Genomic DNA, 18,264 nt, shown 5'->3' on the forward strand with positions numbered 1-18,264 from the left:
TTGAAGAGTCCTTTGATTTCCATTAGAGAGAATCACAGATAATGTCTCAACAAACTTGTCACACCAGAATGCTAAGCTTGTCCTGACAGAAACCCTGAGTCCCCAGAATTTTTTCTCGCATTTTCACACACACTTGTGTCCAGATTCAGACACACACACACACACACACAGTAAACAGCCTTTATTGAGACATGAGTACTTCTATAAACACAGACAAGTACTATTGAGGGTGTCGCGCCAGGCTGAACAATAAAGGGGAAAGTTCCTGGACGTTCCACACAGACGGTGTGTATGAAATCCAATTATCAGCCGGCATTAACATTCCACTAGTCTGGCAGGTGACGGCTTGGTCTTTGCAGCCGTGGGGCCACAAGCATGGGACAGAGTCGCCCTACCGCACCCTGACAATGCAACTTCCCTGCCCCCCTCCCTCCCCCGACTCCTTCTCCCCTCAGCTGCCCCCAGTATAAAGACATATAGGGGGAAGGAGTCGAGGCGTGGAAAGGGGGAGATCTCTGGTCTAACAGCAACACTAGGCTTTTCTTTTCTTCTTCAACAAGGCCGGCTGGCACTATCAGTCAATGGGCCATTCTTCCTGCTGTGTCCCGGGGTGAGAATATGTTGATGATAGATAACATGGCTAAGATTACCACTGGAAGTTTACATTTGGAAGAAAAAAAATGCTAATGAGATCAATGTCTCGCCGGCCCATGAATTAAACAACTTTTTTTTGTTGGTGTGAGAATTAAAAGCTCATATGGAGGCAGAAACAAAGGACTGTATGTCTCGCTATATGTCACACTTTTATTAATTTATTACTCATGTCAAGTCTAGTTTTAAATAGGTTTTCATGAGATGAGGATTGCTGTGAATTGAAAATTTAAGAATTTCATGGGAATTGGACGGCACTTCCAAAATACAGGTGGAATAAGCAAAAAAGCTCAAACTAGTAATGCATGCATGCGAAATTCCATGTCCCAATAACTATTCAGATTCGAATCAATATAGCCAAATTCTACATGTACCTTAACACTGGCTGGCATACAAATTTGGAATCTATTGAATTGACATGAACTTTGACAACATGTCCCTTTAAATAAGGCCATGGTGTACGTGACAGAGTGCATGTGATATTAAAACACATGTGTGTCCTGCGATGAACTCCGGTCTGAGCCCCTATATATAAACATCCAGTATATCAAGCATTTAGTACTCTTTCCATTATGTCACCCGCTCAAGGAACGCTGGGATACCTGTACAACCTCCAGAGATTTATGAGCCTCAAGCACACAAGCTAAACAAGCTATAGTCAGTTCTGGTTCCTAGCATGATAGGATTCCTGTGTGTTAGCTTGCACAGTTCACTTTTGAATAGTTCTTCCCCTGGTGCCATTTTCTTAAGTAAGGTACCTATGTTAAACCAAAAGGGTTGGATAGCCATATTGAATCATGGGTAAGATATTTACCTTAATTATATTTTAATTGTGTTCAATTAGATTTGAATCATTTGTGAATCAGGGTGTCATGACAAGTTTGCAATAACCTTCCTTTTGAATAAAAGGCCATAAATCCTGTCTGCTAAATTCCTGTGAATTCATGTGTAATTGTCCGGAGCAAGACAAAACTGTTTCATTTAATTCAAATTGAATTACGCATTTTTGCGTATGTACTGTACAGTCTTGCAGCACATGCTGTATGTAAAACCTCGGAGTGAGTACACAAATAAGAAAGAAAACGAATCACTAGACCAATCATTCGACGAAACAACATGGGCTTCTATTCTCCTCTCCCACCAAGCAGGTTCTCTGGCTCCCACAGCCTCCTCAGGCAGGCCGACTCTGCAGCTCCCTGGCCGCTGGCTGTGCTGGAGGAATGGGTGGCCGCTCCGTGGATTAGGGTCCCACAGTGGCCCATTGTTAATTGGGCGCCATGTGTGAAAGCTACAGAGAGATTAGTTTGTACAGCTGCTACCATTTGTCATAACTGCCCTTAACAAGACACACATGGCAATCTGAGTTACAGTCAGGGGGTTTATACAAAAACAAGGACAATCTGCCTTTCGGTTTGAGGAAAAAGACAGGGAGAAGAGAGATGAAGATGTGTTTAGAACAAAGAGTTGATTTAAAAAGATTCCCTCAAGAAATGGCTGGATTTTGCCTTCCTCCGTGTTCATATCCAAAGTCAATGTCAGGGAGAAAAAAAGAGAGGAAAAAGAACAATGGAGGCAGGTTTAAAGGCCAGCATGAGACTCGTTGTATATCATGGTATTCCTGGCAGTCTGAATGGCTGAAAGTGAGAGCTGGCCCCGAGTTCAGCAGTCACTGCGCTCAAATCCGTATGGAACACAATGGGTATAGATCCCACATCACACCGCGCCTAACACGGCAATGACATATTACAGTTATTAAGGTATTATAATCACTTTAGGTCGATTGAAAGCTCTACACGTTATAATCTTTTTTTTGTTTGTTGGTAAGAAATGAACAATGATTGAACATCTACTTCATCCGTATCCCTATAAAATCCAAAACCGGTTGACAGAAATTGTGTGGAAAAAACAACCAGTTCAACTTAAACGCCATATTGCTATCAGCGGTGTTGCCCTGCTGGCGACTGTTATGATAAAACTCATTAAGCACTTGTATCCTGTTGGATACAACAGCCCAGCTGGGACAATTTTAAGTGGTTGGGTGTCTGGCCAATTTGATGTAGGTGATACAGCCTACAGTCAAGAGATTGTTCTACAGAGGGCATTGTGAAGTGGAGTTGTTTTTTGGGTAGGATCAGTAACATCATTGAGGGCTGTGAGTCTGTGCACATCATGTTACAGGCATAATTCCACTCTTAAAGGAATGAATCCAAAAGAAAGTTTCCTTTTACCTCAATAACCATGTACTGTAGGCTACCTATGAAAGGTCTTATGGATCTCCTGAAAGAATGATTAGTAACGATTTAACTGAATCAAAAATGTGTGTTTATGAATGACCATCTATCAAGGTTTAGTGTGTAAATCTGTTTTCTGTGAATCCCCTTTTCTCTTCAATCTCTCTCTTCCTGTAGAATCAACCTCTTAAAATGTGCTCTTCCCCTCTCTCTCTCTCTCTCTCTCTCTCTCTCTCTCTCTCTCTCTCTCTCTCTCTCTCTCTCTCTCTCTCTCTCTCTCTCTCTCTCTCTCTCTCTCTCTCTCTCTCTCTCTCTCTCTCTCTCTCTCTCTCTCTCTCTCTCTCTCTCTCTCTCTCTCTCTCTCTCTCTCTCTCTCTCTCTCTCGTCTCTCTCTCTCTCTCTCTCTCTCTCTCTAATCCCCTTACACAGAGAAGCTGTGTGAAAACAGGATATGATTATCACAAGGGGGAGAGTAGCTGTCCAGAAACACTTTGACATCTGTCGTTTCAGTGATTTGGGATTTGTTTTTGTGTTGCTCCAACCCACAGGATGTGCTGGTTTCCCCCCCCTTGCTTTTCACCTAAGCAGTTATTTTCCTCACAATTTAATTCCACGTAATCGTTTCACCATAGCATAAAAGAACAGCAGTAGACATACCAGTAGATGTCATAACATTCATTCCGGCCAAATTAACACAATGAGACACCGAATATTTTATGGCACTCGTTCTCTCGCCCAACGAACAACTGCACCGCACAGTCATGTAGAAGACATATATGGTTCACAGTTATAATGAGAGAGCCATGAGAGGTGATTCCAACATATGTGAGGGCGGAGCCTTCCCCTGACTTTGACAACTCAATGGTTCGTCGCTGTTTTCAAACCCCCCATTCCCAAGACCCAGACACCATATCCCCTCTTTGACCCACAGGATAGACATTATATAGAATTCCACTGGGGATTCACCATGCTAACAACAGCATGCCCACCCCAAAGTACACTTTGTACAGAGCTGTAATGGTTGCCTTTTCTTTAGTCTTGTCTTTGGGCCCTGGTGAGCCATCACAATGAAGGGCCGTACTGTACAGCAGGACAAAAGGAGGGACAACCATCACTCTGGGTTGCTGATCGCTCCTGTCTGGACTCTAAAGACTTAGATGGGGCCAAGCAGTCGGGTGGGTGTGGGGGGACTGGAAAAGTAACCGTCTCCCGGGCAACCTCTTGGATGGTCTGTCCCTTCGCCCCGCCGCACCCCGACCCACCTCCTTACCCTCTCTCTCTTTTTTTCCCCCCAGCCATCATTCATGGTCTTATTGCTGGATGGAGGACGGGATGCACGTTGGTTTTCAATGCCTTGGATCTAAATGTCGCAGTCCAGTTAAAACTCGCTTGCACTGCATTGCGATTCTTCTTATTCTCAAAATGGTTCCCCCTCCCACCCTCACACTTCCCCCTCTCTGGCTGTACTCCATAGACACAGCCACACACAGCTGGCTAGGGTGAGTACGGCCAGTCCGGTAGGCTGGCTGGCTGGCAGGGTGAGTAGGGCCAGTCCAGTAGGCTGTCTGGATGGTGGAGGACAGCTGTAGAGACAGCAGCCGTTGGATAGGGCAGTTCAATGAAGGTCTTTGAACATAAGGACAGTGAGGTACAGTGTGCGGTGTGGGACATGGGGTGAATGTACCCATTTGTCTTCATTTTGGAGGTCTGGTGGACAGGGGCCTAGCTGGGATGAGTGTGAGGCACTAAGCCTCCTGTCAAGTGGTCTCTAGGGGAATGCATTCAGGAGTTCTCCCAAGACCTGAGAGACCCACTTAGCTCTGGATGTCCTTTTAAAACAGTATGTGTAGACTGAACTAAATCAAACACTTCTCATTTAATTCCTGGTCTTAAAGAAATATTTTTCAGACCCTAAAAGCAAATACTTTAACTCACTAAAATGGAAGTATTTAGGAACATTTCATATTGTTGTCAACATTTTAATGACACTGATCTAATCAAAAAAAATTATTTGTGTTTTGATCCCCATTAAATGTGAACATTTTTGTTATGCTTGTGCTTTTGGTAGGGCTAAACCTAACCCTAGCCCTAAACCTTAGCCCACACTTGTATTACTTAATTTTAACTATACAAGTTAAACACCCAGACCAAATCCTAACCTGGCCACATATAGTAGGTGGAAGGCCTTTCTAAACTGCTGCATAGTGCAGCGCTTATGCTCTGGAATTCTACAGTGTTGTCGGCACTGCGTTGCCCCGTTTCCATAGAGATGTGTGTGCACAGGGCACACAAAAGAGGGCAACAGAAGCAACACGGCCTGTTCCAGCCCCAGGTACTGCTCTGAAGGGAACCCTGCGGATAACGACAGGTTTACACTGACCGGGTGACCTGGTAGCAGAGCCCCACGGCTGCCTTCAGAGAAAGGGCAGGAAGCTAAAAACAGGGAGCTTGAAAACAAGCTCAGAGAAGGAAACCGATTTTTTTTTAAGGATGAAAGAAGAACAAGTCATTCAAGAGGGTTCAGGGTGGGCAGGGAGGAAGGGGGAGGGACATTTCCTGGGAAGAGGAAATCAATAAAGTGGGTGAGCAGTTAGACCTGCTAGCGAGTTGTAAACGGATTAGAGGGTAAGAATCTGTTGGATAGGCACAGAGTGACAGTGTGCACCGCAGGCCTGGTTGCATACTGATGAAGAAGCACACACAGCACATCTCAGGGGAGTTTCGGTCGAGGGAGAGCAGGTGGGAGAAAGGGATGATGGGTAGCGAGTTGGATGGGCCTTCCTGACAGAGGAGGGGATGGGGGGAAGCAAGGAGAGGAGAGACCCTGTGTTTAGGAACAGACCTCCTCTGTTGCCCGAAGGTCACCCTCTCTTGACCCTGACTACACCTCAAGTGCAATGTTCCGGAAAATGAGGGCTAACCCGCCCCACACAGCGTGGCTGCACTGGCTGCAAGGCCGCTTCACCACAGTGGCATTATCATAAAGACACACAGAGCTGACATGGGCCGGTGCCTTAGACCACGGCTGGGTTTGGATGTCTGCTGGTTGGTTGGTGGGTTTTTTGTGTTTACGACTGGAGTTAAGTTTGTCACATTGAATGTATTTGCCTCTCCACTATACTTACTGAACCACGAGCCGTTCACATTAGGAAGGGTGACAAATGGCCGCCATGAGACAAGGCCGTTTGACTCCTGTAAGGGTCAACAAGGGGGCTTGTAGGTAGCTGCCGGCCCAAAAGAAAACATTGTCGTCCTTCTCTCCTAAAAGCCAGTGTTTTGTTAAATCTGTTTAGCTCAATTTAACACCTTGACACATCCCTTTACAGAGGTTGTGACCCTAGGTTACGGAGACAAGTCTGGTGATCGTAAAACAGAGCTGTTTAACATGACAGTGCATTTTAGGGATCATTCACTTACATAAGCAACAAGGTGTGGTAGGTTTAGAGGAAACATTTTCGTCATGTTTTATGGCTGTGGTAACTTGCAGCAACTGAATAACATGAAAAACAACTTAACACATGACCCATGAGCTTACCTCTTAGGTTTTAATGATACTTGACTGTCATTAGTTAAAGTAATGTAAAAAAAAAAATACAAATAATGAAGCAATAAATAAATCTGATACAAAAATAGGTGTACTAAATAATAAATACTGATTGAAAATGGATACAAAATAATAATAAAGAAATTACTCAATTGGGAGAAAGATTATGTTTTTTTTATGAAATCCACAAGCTAACAGCCTAAGTAAAAGCCACAATCCACAACGCAGCCAAAACAAATCCTTTAGGAAGGACCAACACTTGGGCGTAATATCTGCCAGAACCTTGCTCCCCACTTCCCAGTGGGCATTCTTCTGGGCATTCACTAGTACTATGGTACGCTTTGCCAAGCCGAACACAGTGACCAAGACCAAGGAGCCCTCTACAAAATATACATTCCTCCAAAGCTGTCACCAGTAACGCTCAACTTTTCTATGCCATTGATCCATCAAGTCATTAGAAATTTAACTTATACGTCTACATAAAATTTAAACCAAAAAGGGCAAACTGATGAGAAGCCTATATTGGACATTATGAATTGTTGTGAATGGAAAATTGCATAGGTGTGCTTTTGTCAAACGATTACGAAGACGTTACAATAGGACACTAAATACTTTGTTGCAATTAACAAAGACACCGGATTCTGATGCAATTGTGGCAGTTTGGTTGTTTCTTTGTGTTTAATTGTTTGTTTGTTTGTTTCGTTCAGTTGCCACAGAACAAAGGCAGCAGCTTCCATTCTGCCAGTCAAAAACTTTCCAACGTGTCCACTGCATTGCGGATGCCAACCAACGAATCAAAGGCATGCTGCAAGCAGACAAAGAGGGTATGATGCCAACCTCCAAACCTCTAACAGCCATTACTGGCGATTTCCCTGCCTCTCCTGGCATGATGCAAAACAAAATGGCGCCATGCTGCAAACTCCCACAATATGGCTGCATTGTCTAGATGGGCAAAGCCTGGTAACTGGATGGAAAATAATATCCACCTTTGCTCCACGTAACTACATAATGTCCTTCTTCACAGTACCAGTAATACCTTCTGTTGGATTGTCTGCCAAAGTTTCAACTGAAAAATCTATCATTTCTTTTCAACGCATGAAATATAGGTCAGCTCCAGAAACACATTCCAGAATAGCTTTCCTAATTTAGGAAAACATTAAAAATTATTTGACTCTTTCAATGATTTTACAATAATCTAAGATAATGCATATTTTGTAAAAGGTTCAAAGTTATGTGTCTGTATTTACAGAGAATTATTCTGACTAAACATAATATATCCTATGTATTTTGAGAAATTGTATTGTTCACATTATCAAAGTGGGTGACATTTGAGATCCTTACTGGCTGGCACCGAACAGTATAGCATAGCAGATGCAATGTTGAGAATCAGCGGTCTCCTACAAAAGACACAAAAGAGCGTCTGATGCCAACCACGGTGCCAATGGCAACCATTATTGTCTCCAGACTATGCCTTCTGCTTTCCCTGGCACTTCTTAAACACAAAATAGGCACTGTGAGATTGATGTTAATGAGCAAGCGACAGTATAGTATATTTATTCTGCAAAAACAATATGTCTGGTAGATTCTATGGCATGTGGTTGTAATAAAACTTCAGGTGACCTTAAAATATAATAAAATATTAACTAAAAGGCACAGTGGAAAAACAAATGGCAACAAAAACTTGATAAACGCTCAAGAATTAAAATATTCCCCTATCCAGCACCAGCCAGTGCTATCAAAAGTGGTATAGGCCTCGTGCTATCTCATAACCTATGAACCCTTTTTGATCCAACATCTAGATAGATAAAAAGGAATATGCACTATACATTTTGGTATCAGACAATTTTACACTCATGATAAAGTGAGTACAAATGAGTGCATAAAATTTTTATTTAGTTCAAATATTTAAGTGTACTTCTTTTCTGTTACTTTTAGCATTTTTCAGCACAGCATTTGTCAGTTGATAATATTCATTTAGGTCTGGTGTCCCTTGCAGCTAAATCATCTACGTAGTCATAATTCCACTAAATTAAAATGTACATTTGTTTTAAATATTGGTTGGTCAATCCGAGTCTTATATCTCATATGTAAGTAACTCTGTTATTATTCCTAATCTTTTTTGCCACTGAGCTAAGAGTCACTTTCTGAGAACAACCAGTGTACTACATGTGGGCCATTCATTGCTGATTAGACCAACTCTTTGCCACTGTGTTTTTACGTAACTTACTATATATTATCTATGAGTGTATATGTTTATAGGTCACTTAATTTGGATATTTGGCAATATTTGGCCTCCACTTAGAAGTGACATGAATAACGAGACAAGATAACACACAGACTCCCAGTCTCCCACAGGACTGCCAAAAAGGTCAGCAGATATATTAGCTTTGACCTTGCCAACATAGAAATCAATAGCCTGAGCCAAACCTACCTTGGTCCTGGACATAGTATGCTAGAAACAAGTCCAGCTCCTTGACTGACACTGTTATGTGATGCGGCTGGACGCAAAGTGCTGGGTTGGTGCAATGTGGAGACTTGACGAGGCGCTCCCCATCCGTACTTTCCAAAGGGATGCCTTTGAAGAGTATGACCATGACCAGGTCCAGACGCCACACCTTGTCCGCCTGCCTCAGACAGTCGATCCTGCGGATTTTCCCCTTCTGGTCTGGGTTGGAGAGCACGCAGCACGGGTGCTTCTTCCCAGTAACACTGAGCACAAAGTCTTCACGATACTCCTGACGGATGTCTTTGCGGAGTTTTGCCAACAGCCTGGATGCCCATTTCTGCTTGACTTCGGGCTTTTCGCTCAAGAGCTCGTCTTTGACCGCGCGTTCTTCGTCCTTGGACATTCGCTTCTCGTGCTTCTTGAAGTACTTGCGTTTCCTGGCTTGAAGGTTGAACCATGTGTAGGCAATTGCACGGACATGAGGAAGAAGTGCCTCAATGAAGGGATGAAATTCATCCTGTTGTTAAGACAGAGAGAGAAGGAGAGGAAAATAGAAAAGTTTAGTTAATTTCATAAATAGAATTAACCTTGGAAAGTACCTTTTAGAGGATCAGGTCATTATTCTGATCAGCCAACAGCAAAAGACAGCCCAACCAAACTGTCAAATCGACCTCATTTCAGAAGTATACAAAACACAAATGTACTAAAAACAGCAACAAAAAACACTTAACACCATTAATTTCCTCTAATGGATGGCATAGCATAGTTTAAAGTATATTTTGATCGTTTTGCCAAAGAAATCATGATTAACAGGCGTTTCACCATTTTAGATAACTGCATCACAAAAACACGGTATATTTCGGGGTTACAGCACGACAGCAGCCAAAGAACACACAGATGCGAGTCGGATCTTTTCTCATTTCTAGAGCATGAGGAATAGTACCACTGAAGTAGCAGAAGGACTCTGCTGCTCATACCACTCAATCCACATTCCAACAGGATCTTGCCCTTTTCTGAAGGAAAAACCTTTGAAGGGGACTGAAGTAAAAAGGAAAAGAAAAACTGGAAACACTAGCCGAGACTAACTGCCTTCTAACTACTAATGTTACGATCAATCTTTCTTTAGAAATAGAAAATGGTGTCTGAAATCAATGACGTGTATTTGCACAGGTTCAAGACTGAGTTTGCAGACCTGCTGAGTCACTGTGTGAGAAGGCTATTATGAATGGCATGATGCTAATTTAAATCAATTTTAAAAATCCAAGATTGATATTAACAACAAAGGTTGCTTATGAATATGGAACCCTGAAGAATATTCTTTGTATTCCCAATGACTCTTGGATTATGATATTTAAAGAATTGCAATTCTCATTGATTGATCTAAGGAATACCATGTTATTGTACCACAGACCAATAGAAAGATGTTCCTAAAACATATAAAAATTGCATTACTATATCAATTTCATAATTCACATTCATTTTTAACTTGCTTTGCTTCGAATTATTTGTAAAGAACTAAAAGTGTTATCTATCATTTATAAGCATATTAAATGCAGAATCAAATTATTTATGAACCCAAGTTATAATGATGAACTATAACAGAAGTTTAACATTAGTGGCATCATTATCCTCATGTTATTTTTAGATGAAGAGAAACCACAAATATCCAACACCATTGTCATGCTGTATTGGTGGTCAACGCTGCTATTCAACCAAGAAAAAAACTTAATAGCAAACATAAAGTATCAGCAAATGCTTAACAGCTGTGGATTTTTCAAAGTGATATTTGCATGTTATCTGAAATACAATACAACAATATAACATAGAACCATTCTCAGACCACAAGCTAATGTAAATACTGTGATGGCAAATCTGTTTCATTTCTCCCTCGATATGAAATACAATTTGGGTAAGCAACCTCTTACAACATTATAGAAAAATGGCAAAAGAGACTAAACTGGATTATGCTGAATTATTTTATAAATTGTATTATTTGATTAACTACCTTGCCTACTTCTTCCTAATATCCCATCAACTAATTACAATATAACATTTAGTCGAAAACAAGTAAAGCCAATTATTTGTAACTTCCTCTGAAAGATATTAGTTGGAAAATGTCTGTAGTGCACTTCACTTGAGGCGATAAAATACACAATCCTCTTAAGTACACCTAAAAACTAAACCACATTTCAGTCACTCACTCACTTAATGCCAAGTAAAATATAAACAGTAAAACTGACTCAGCCACACAGCCAGCTACTCTGTCCAGCCATATAATCAACCTTATCATTGTTTTCATCTCCATTCAGTGAAAGTAGAGCAAAAAGCTCTAGTCTGAAATCTCGAAATAGAAAAATAATTTTTAAAAGAATCAATAAATTGGGTTTCTTGGGAATTGTCTGGAAAGCTATTGACGGTAGCCTACTTCTTATTTTTTTCAAGTCAATGTTATATATTGCAGCAATTTATCTGAGAGCAACAACTTTACGCAAACATACGCACAGCATCATGTAGGCTACTTAGGCTACACCAAATTCTTCAATAAGGCCAATTTCTGCACAAGACACATCTGTCGGTTGTTCTGTAATAAATGATTTGACTCGCGTAAGCAACATGCAAACTGGGAAGACAGGACGCATGCACCTCACGAGTCTATTCCTCACCACTTTATATTACGAGCCAACTAAGTATAAGCCAAGTTTGAAGCCTGCAAGTCGACGGGAAAATGCAACGCAATATATTACTCTACATTATACAGTCAACCCTACTTCAGCATGATAATTCAAGAAGAAATAGTTAATAAAATAAAGTATATACCTGAGTAAGACAGATTGTTGGAGAGTACATCATAAACCAACTGGTACACAGATTAGGTACTTCAATTGATTCCTCTGAGTGTATATCACTTTATCGCAGCATTTTTTCTTACTCGGTATACATCATGCAATGAATATGGATAGTCTGTTAAAGATTTCCCAAGAACATCAATATAATTGTGTTGATCCAAAGTTTGCCATCTGCTAGTTCTTGGCTTAAATGATGAGGCTAAATAATGATAAGATAAATTCCTCTATTTCTGTAAAATTGATGAAGCCGGTGGATGAAGGATCCTTGCGCTTTTTCCCATTTTGTGACAGAGAGCTTATTTATAAATACATGAGAAGTTCCGAATTTCTGTATCGTCTCGCAAACGTAAAATATCCGTAGGCTACACCTTCACTGTCCGCGATTCAACCAAATCTGATCCAAGGATTTTTCCTCACGTAATTACTTAGTCACACTCCTCCTCCTCCAACAAACGCATTCCATATCCATCCCACCGCCTCGTCTCCCCTTTAAAGCTGCATTAAAACGATTTCTTCCCCCTTTTCTCTCTGGCTGTCTCTGACAGGCTAGGCTATGATTTTATAAGAGGAAGACTTGGACCAGCGCCCCATTCGAAAAGAAATGCAGCAAAAAATTCCCTCACATATTGACTTCAGAACTTGTCCGAAGTCACTGCTTCAAGTAGGCTTGGCTATCTTGCTGAATCTCAGAACGACATACGACTGTATATTATTGTGTGATCAACCGCGTTAATAACATTGAATTATGATTATATGGAATGCGGCGTAGCCTACAACTTGCAAGTCAGGCTACAATTATTGCAGCATTCATAATCTTTAGTTTCTCAACTTCTTCAGTCAATTCCGTTTTAGTGGCAATTATAAAAACTTTAAATGAACTACTACAGTCACAATAAAAGTGTAAAAAGCGCATCAACAAATCCTGGTGACATTTGCCAGTCCACGGTGTTGCGTTGCGCAAAGATCAAATAGGCTGTAGGCAACCTAGGACTTAAGTATAATTAGGTTCTCTTATATAGCCTCCGCTCGACACTGTCATGAAATAAGGAACACTGGTGGCATGTCAATTACACATTTGGGACTCGCACTGGCATTACTCCCCGTTTGCGGGCATTTTGATTAGGCCTATGGGCGATAGTTAGCCTACAGCCTATGTTAGTGTTTATGTAAACATTTGTTATAATTATTATTATTATAGTTTACTTAAAATTCGGCTGATATTCACAAATTCCTCCCCAAAACAGACGAAAACGAGATGGGAAAAATTGCCGAGCATTTTGACAGGCCTGCATTACAGCACATTGCAGGCTTAGGTTCGACCGGTTCATTCTGTACAACTAGATACATTTTTTGGTACTTGTCAGAACTAGTGTGAAAATGTTGTAGTCATTTCTTGTAGGCTAGGACATAATAGTTTAAACTCACTTTTTAAAGGGACTGATTTTAACTGACAGCATTTCCGCCCTGTATAATAATTTACAGCAAAATAATCAAAATATAGGCTTTGTTATGGCCATTTATTTATTTGGGGGGCAGGGTAAATCAACGCAAGCTCTATTTTATGTGTGGAAACAAAATCACTTGAAGCGCAAATTCCTCCGACCAGTATCAGTGAATGTTATAAACATGTAGGCTAAGTTTGGCTGATCCGCCTCGACAAAATAAACTACAACTCTTCTAACACTGGCTCTTCTATTCCCACTCAACCAAGTAGTGAGTGGGTTAATACTAGGAAGAGGCACTGATAACGTATAACACCATAGCAAGAATTTTCCGAGTTCACGTACCATCGCACTGTATTGCATGGATTAAAAGGGGGGTCCTGGAACCTGGTTGAACCTGGTTGAAACACAGGCTGGAAGCTTCACATTTCTCACGTTCAACTTTGTGCTTTTCAGTGGCTTTTTCTCGTAGTGCTTGCAAAAAAATCAACACCGGAAGAAAATTCTTGGGCGAAAGGCGGTAAAATCAAGCACCTTAAGCTCCTCGTAAAAAAAATCTTTCTTCCTCTTCAAATCTTACTTTTGGATTGGTTTGGGTTTGTCAATTTGAACGTGATCCAGAAGAGGCTGAGTTTCGGATCAGGGCAGGTCTCCGCCTTCACTTTCGCTGCCTGACTGCCAGTCTGTGCACCTCGCAGCAGCCAAAGAGAGCTTCCCTCTTGTCCTTGCATTCTCGAATCCGATTGGCCAGGACAGTGGCGGCCTCAGGATTACACTGGCCCTTCACTTCCGCTGGTCTGTCATAGTTTATGGCTATTTACTTGAAAAGTAGCCCATGCTTGGTAAGCAAATTGAAGAAGATTGTTAGGTACAGGATGGATTTTAGACGTTAATTCACCTACATTCTTAAATGTGTGAAAGAAAACACAATGCAAGGAAATTAAATTATATTTTTTGAAAAAGAGTAAGATTTTGGAGGTTCTTCAGTTACTGTCACAACTTTGACTCAAGTAGCCTAATCATAACTTTATTATTATTGCATTATTTGCTTATATTTTATAATATAACACCTATACCATAACATAAACGTTCATATTTTTGACAGTGTAACTTTGATTATGGCATTAAAACATTTCTAATACACAAACATTTGCATTGTTCTAAACTCCACAGTCTCAGCTTCCTGTATTGCCCTACTAATTTGAATAGTTACTTTATATGTAGTGCCACCTTGTGGTACTAAGTGGGTATGCATATAAAGTTAGCAAATCTCAAATCTTGCATAGATTTAGCAACCAAATGTTACGTCGAAAAGCACTAAGAATGGAATACTGGGGTTAGGTAATGTTTAGAACACATGTAAGGCCTGTAAGCTGTAATTGGGAAAAAGTGTAAACATATTTACGAAAGAAATAATAGAATACAATCAATATTTTCTTATAATATCGTGACAAAATAAGCGTGTTCATCGGGATAACATTTGATCAAGCACAGGTCAGCTGATCATGTGGCAGTTTGGATGGCTTTACTTTAACAGTCCAGTAGGTGGCGCTAGTGTTATTTTATTATGAAAATAGATGTTTTTTTTTTTTACTTCAGATTTAATTTCTGCATCTGCGATTGCCTGGAGAGATCTGTTTCTTGTAGTTTTTGCTGATTTCTTTGACCATCTGAAGCACTAAATTACACAGCCAGGAAGCCACTTAAGTTGTGTAAAGCGATAAAAAATTAGTTAGTTAGTCTAGATGCAGATCAGAACCAGGCGTTATTTAATGGTGTGGAGCAAATTCAAGTGTGCACGTGTAAATTGCATATTGGGACGGTGGCAGTCGCAACTTTTTTAGTCTCAGCCTGCTACGTCTTGCTTAGATTGCAGCATTTTTTATTTCATGAAGATGAGACTAAGTTTAGAACCCATAGAAGATCTTTTTATCCACCATCGTCTCTAGTCTGATGTCAGGGCCCAATATTTCACCATTGGACGGATAACTTGGAAACGCAGTCATGTATCTGTTGTTATCTGGTTCACAAAGCATTGTCCTTCATATAGTGTTTAATTTTTCTCATTTAACATTTAACACTGTGTGGAAACTACCGATAACTGAAAAGTAAAACAAAAAAATAAAATCGAAACGTTTTGAAGTAGTTGTAAATTATCAAAATCAAACTACATTATTCTGATTATTCATTACATCGATAGTATCGTATCATAGCATAATATGAACATTTTAAAGTACAGACTGATGCAAGTATACTCTGATTCAAATGTGCCCCAGTGGAACCCAGTCTCACAGTCACAATTCAAAGCAACTTCTTAATCCAAAATAAACTTGTACAAACAAGTAAAACAATTATTTACAGACTTTAACTTGATAAAACAGATCTAAAAGACAGAGGAAGAGAATAGACAAAGAAGGAGGTAAAACAAAACATCACTTACCATCCACCAAGTCCTGGCTGTCATATTATAACATAATTGCCACTTTATGGAGTTCTCTGTCCCAGCCATCAAAGTATCTGTCATCTTCATTTGACACAGATTGGAATAAGACATGACACGGAATCAAGGCCACATCAGGGGAGCCATGCCGGGCTTCACATCAGCTAATAGTTTGACAGCACAAAAGGACACAGGACCAATAACTTGAAGCCTACAACATACTGTACCCTTGTTGCCTGAAATGCTCTGCTGTGATTGGAATCATGATCTGCATCCCCTGTACACCCCCTACCCTCTCTGCTGGTTCACTCACACACACACACACACGCACGCATACACACACACACACGCACAAAAACCCTCAGTCTGGATTAATTTTTTAAACAGCAGATGAAACAATTGAGAACAGGAGCATCATTCTCTTGAAACGCCCCAGAGTGAGCCAGTGGGAGTAGAAGCTAGCTGCTTTGTGAAGCACTGCTGGCTGGAATTTGTTATCACTTGCAACTTGGCCCTCAAATGTTCCCCCTTCATTTTTCATAAGACATAAATACATTTCCAAACGTAACAATAAATGTGACACTGTAAAGTTTTCCTAAAACCATTTCAGCTTTATATTTTGAAACAGGCATAGTTTAGGCAATAGACTTAAAAATAAAGTTGACAGATACATTTCCCAACACTACTGAAATGTAATTGGACACTTTTTGTGTGTTTACACAAAATTGGATTGTACATTTAACCCCTAATTAAGCTCCCTAGTTTACAGCTTATATATAATTAATAATCAGAACTGCCAAGCCTGATTGAACTACAGTATGCGGCAGATGGTCACAAACTTGGGATTGTGACCTGAGACCTACAGTCTGACCTTTGGGAGACTCTTGGGAGAGATTTTTACTATTTTGGATTTTATTAATTTTTGTGTAATTGTAATATGTATTTATAAAAGTAATAACTCAAACAAAAACAAAATAAGAACAATTAAATGTATACAAGATCTCTTTAACTTTGCACATTTATTTGACTGTTGATTGACCACAACTGAAAAACTTTACTAAACTGATACCTTATACAATAAGATAGTACATATCTGTATGAGATACAGATTAGATTCAATATGCTGTATCACACCCATGTAATGTTACAATCAGGTTCCATGGTAGGAACAACTAAATTGTTTTTTTCTTGTCTTTTAAATTAATTACATAAGAAAATCCCACGCCCAAGTAAACCTATTATTCAAAATTAGTAAAACAATGGGGGCTTTATTCCTTTCTTTCCCATAGCAGTTGACATTTGATGATTCTGAGGAATATTTAAATCAGCTGAAAAGACCTTTTCTGTCCTGCCTCATTCCAAGCCTCTTCACTTGCTGCTTCAATGGCAGCTGGGCTGCCCACTTGGACCGTGGGTGGACTCTGCAGTGAAACATGACTGGCTTCAAACCACTGGAATTTAGAGACCATATGGCATTGAAAAAATCAAAATAAATAAAACCTTGAGTGCTGCATTAATAGCAACACCTATATGACTCCCTCTTTCATTCACAAGAGCACATGCCAGGAAACAGGTTAGCACTCCTCACTTTGGAATCCAGAACACAAAAGTAAAACATATCTTCAGAATCAAGATGAATCTGAATCTTGTATGATCAGGATGGTTTATCAAGGCTCCTTCAAACCATCTTCATCTGTAGTTAAATCAAAGACATACATGTTATGCATCTTGTGCCCTTAATAAAAGCAGCTCAATTAGACAATGAATACATGGCCCATTCTTTACTGTAAGCTTGAAGAAAGAAAAGTCATAGGCTTACAAACCAAAGTCTGTATTGATTTTGAACCACAAAGTCAATACATTTCACAGGATTAGGCTTAACAGTTTTGTAATTGGATTTCTGCTTTCTTCTTTTTAAATACAATGAGATAATGAGAAATCAATAGGTCAATCGATACATATTATTACAGACACCTGCCACTGAATCCCACTCTTCAACCTCTACTCGCAGTCTGTAGGCTAGCTTGTCTGTAGACGTCAACCATATACATTTGATCCCAAATTAAATGAATGGGTGACAGTGGTCTTCAATCCCTGTCCCAGGGACGTCCTATCGTGTATGTTTCAGTAATCCGCTGCTCCAAAACACCTGATTCAAATGAATGGTCGTTATCAGGCATCTGCAGAACTTGATAACCACACATTCATTTCAACAAGGTGTGTTGGAGCAGAGAAACATCTAAATATACAGGACAGTGGGCCCTGAGGACCAGGGTTTTTCAGATCACTGCTCTAAAATATAGTTTAATGCAAACAACTATTATTATTAACATTATTAATATTAATTGTATTCAGCAAGATATTACTGCTAAAAATATTTAGTCTGACCTGTAAACATACGCCTTACAGATTCCAAGCTGTGTAAAGATCAATAAAATACTGATGCTTGGATTTAACAACACCCATATGGAACGGGGTATAAAACTATATTATCTGTAAATAATGACCGATTAAAACATTCTGACTTAATCCTAGTCCAGGATTGGCAAAATGGACTAATACCGCCAATCAGACTGCTAATAAAACTGCAGACAAGGCTTGCATCCAACAAGCTTAGTTCATGTTTATGGAGCATATAATTATTTCCTTTGTTCAACCAGATGT

The 18,264-nt window shown here is 40.1% G+C and overlaps 1 protein-coding gene across 7 annotated transcripts in view; it reads right to left on the minus strand.

Annotated features, from left to right (window-relative positions):
• The window catches only part of LOC146222133 (nuclear factor 1 B-type-like), a 56,281-nt gene extending 42,440 nt beyond the window's left edge, over nt 1-13,841 (minus strand). For 2 of the 7 annotated variants that reach the window (XM_084691181.1, XM_084691183.1), the window contains exons 1-2: nt 11,690-12,367; nt 8,858-9,389 (exon numbers count right to left, since the gene is read on the minus strand). In XM_084691181.1, coding sequence (XP_084547307.1) covers nt 8,858-9,389; nt 11,690-11,722 — 565 coding nt within the window. In that variant the 5' untranslated portion in view covers nt 11,723-12,367. Of the gene's footprint in view, nt 1-8,857; nt 9,390-9,849; nt 9,938-11,689; nt 12,369-13,505 lie in introns of those variants that run through there. The other 5 variants (XM_084691180.1, XM_084691179.1, XM_084691178.1 and 2 more) reach the window with 5 other exon arrangements.
• Between the last annotated feature and the right edge of the window lie 4,423 nt (nt 13,842-18,264).

This window comes from Hypomesus nipponensis, chromosome 25 (genome assembly GCF_054491055.1).
Source record: "Hypomesus nipponensis isolate SF chromosome 25, ASM5449105v1, whole genome shotgun sequence".
NCBI classification, from domain to species: domain Eukaryota; kingdom Metazoa; phylum Chordata; class Actinopteri; order Osmeriformes; family Osmeridae; genus Hypomesus; species Hypomesus nipponensis.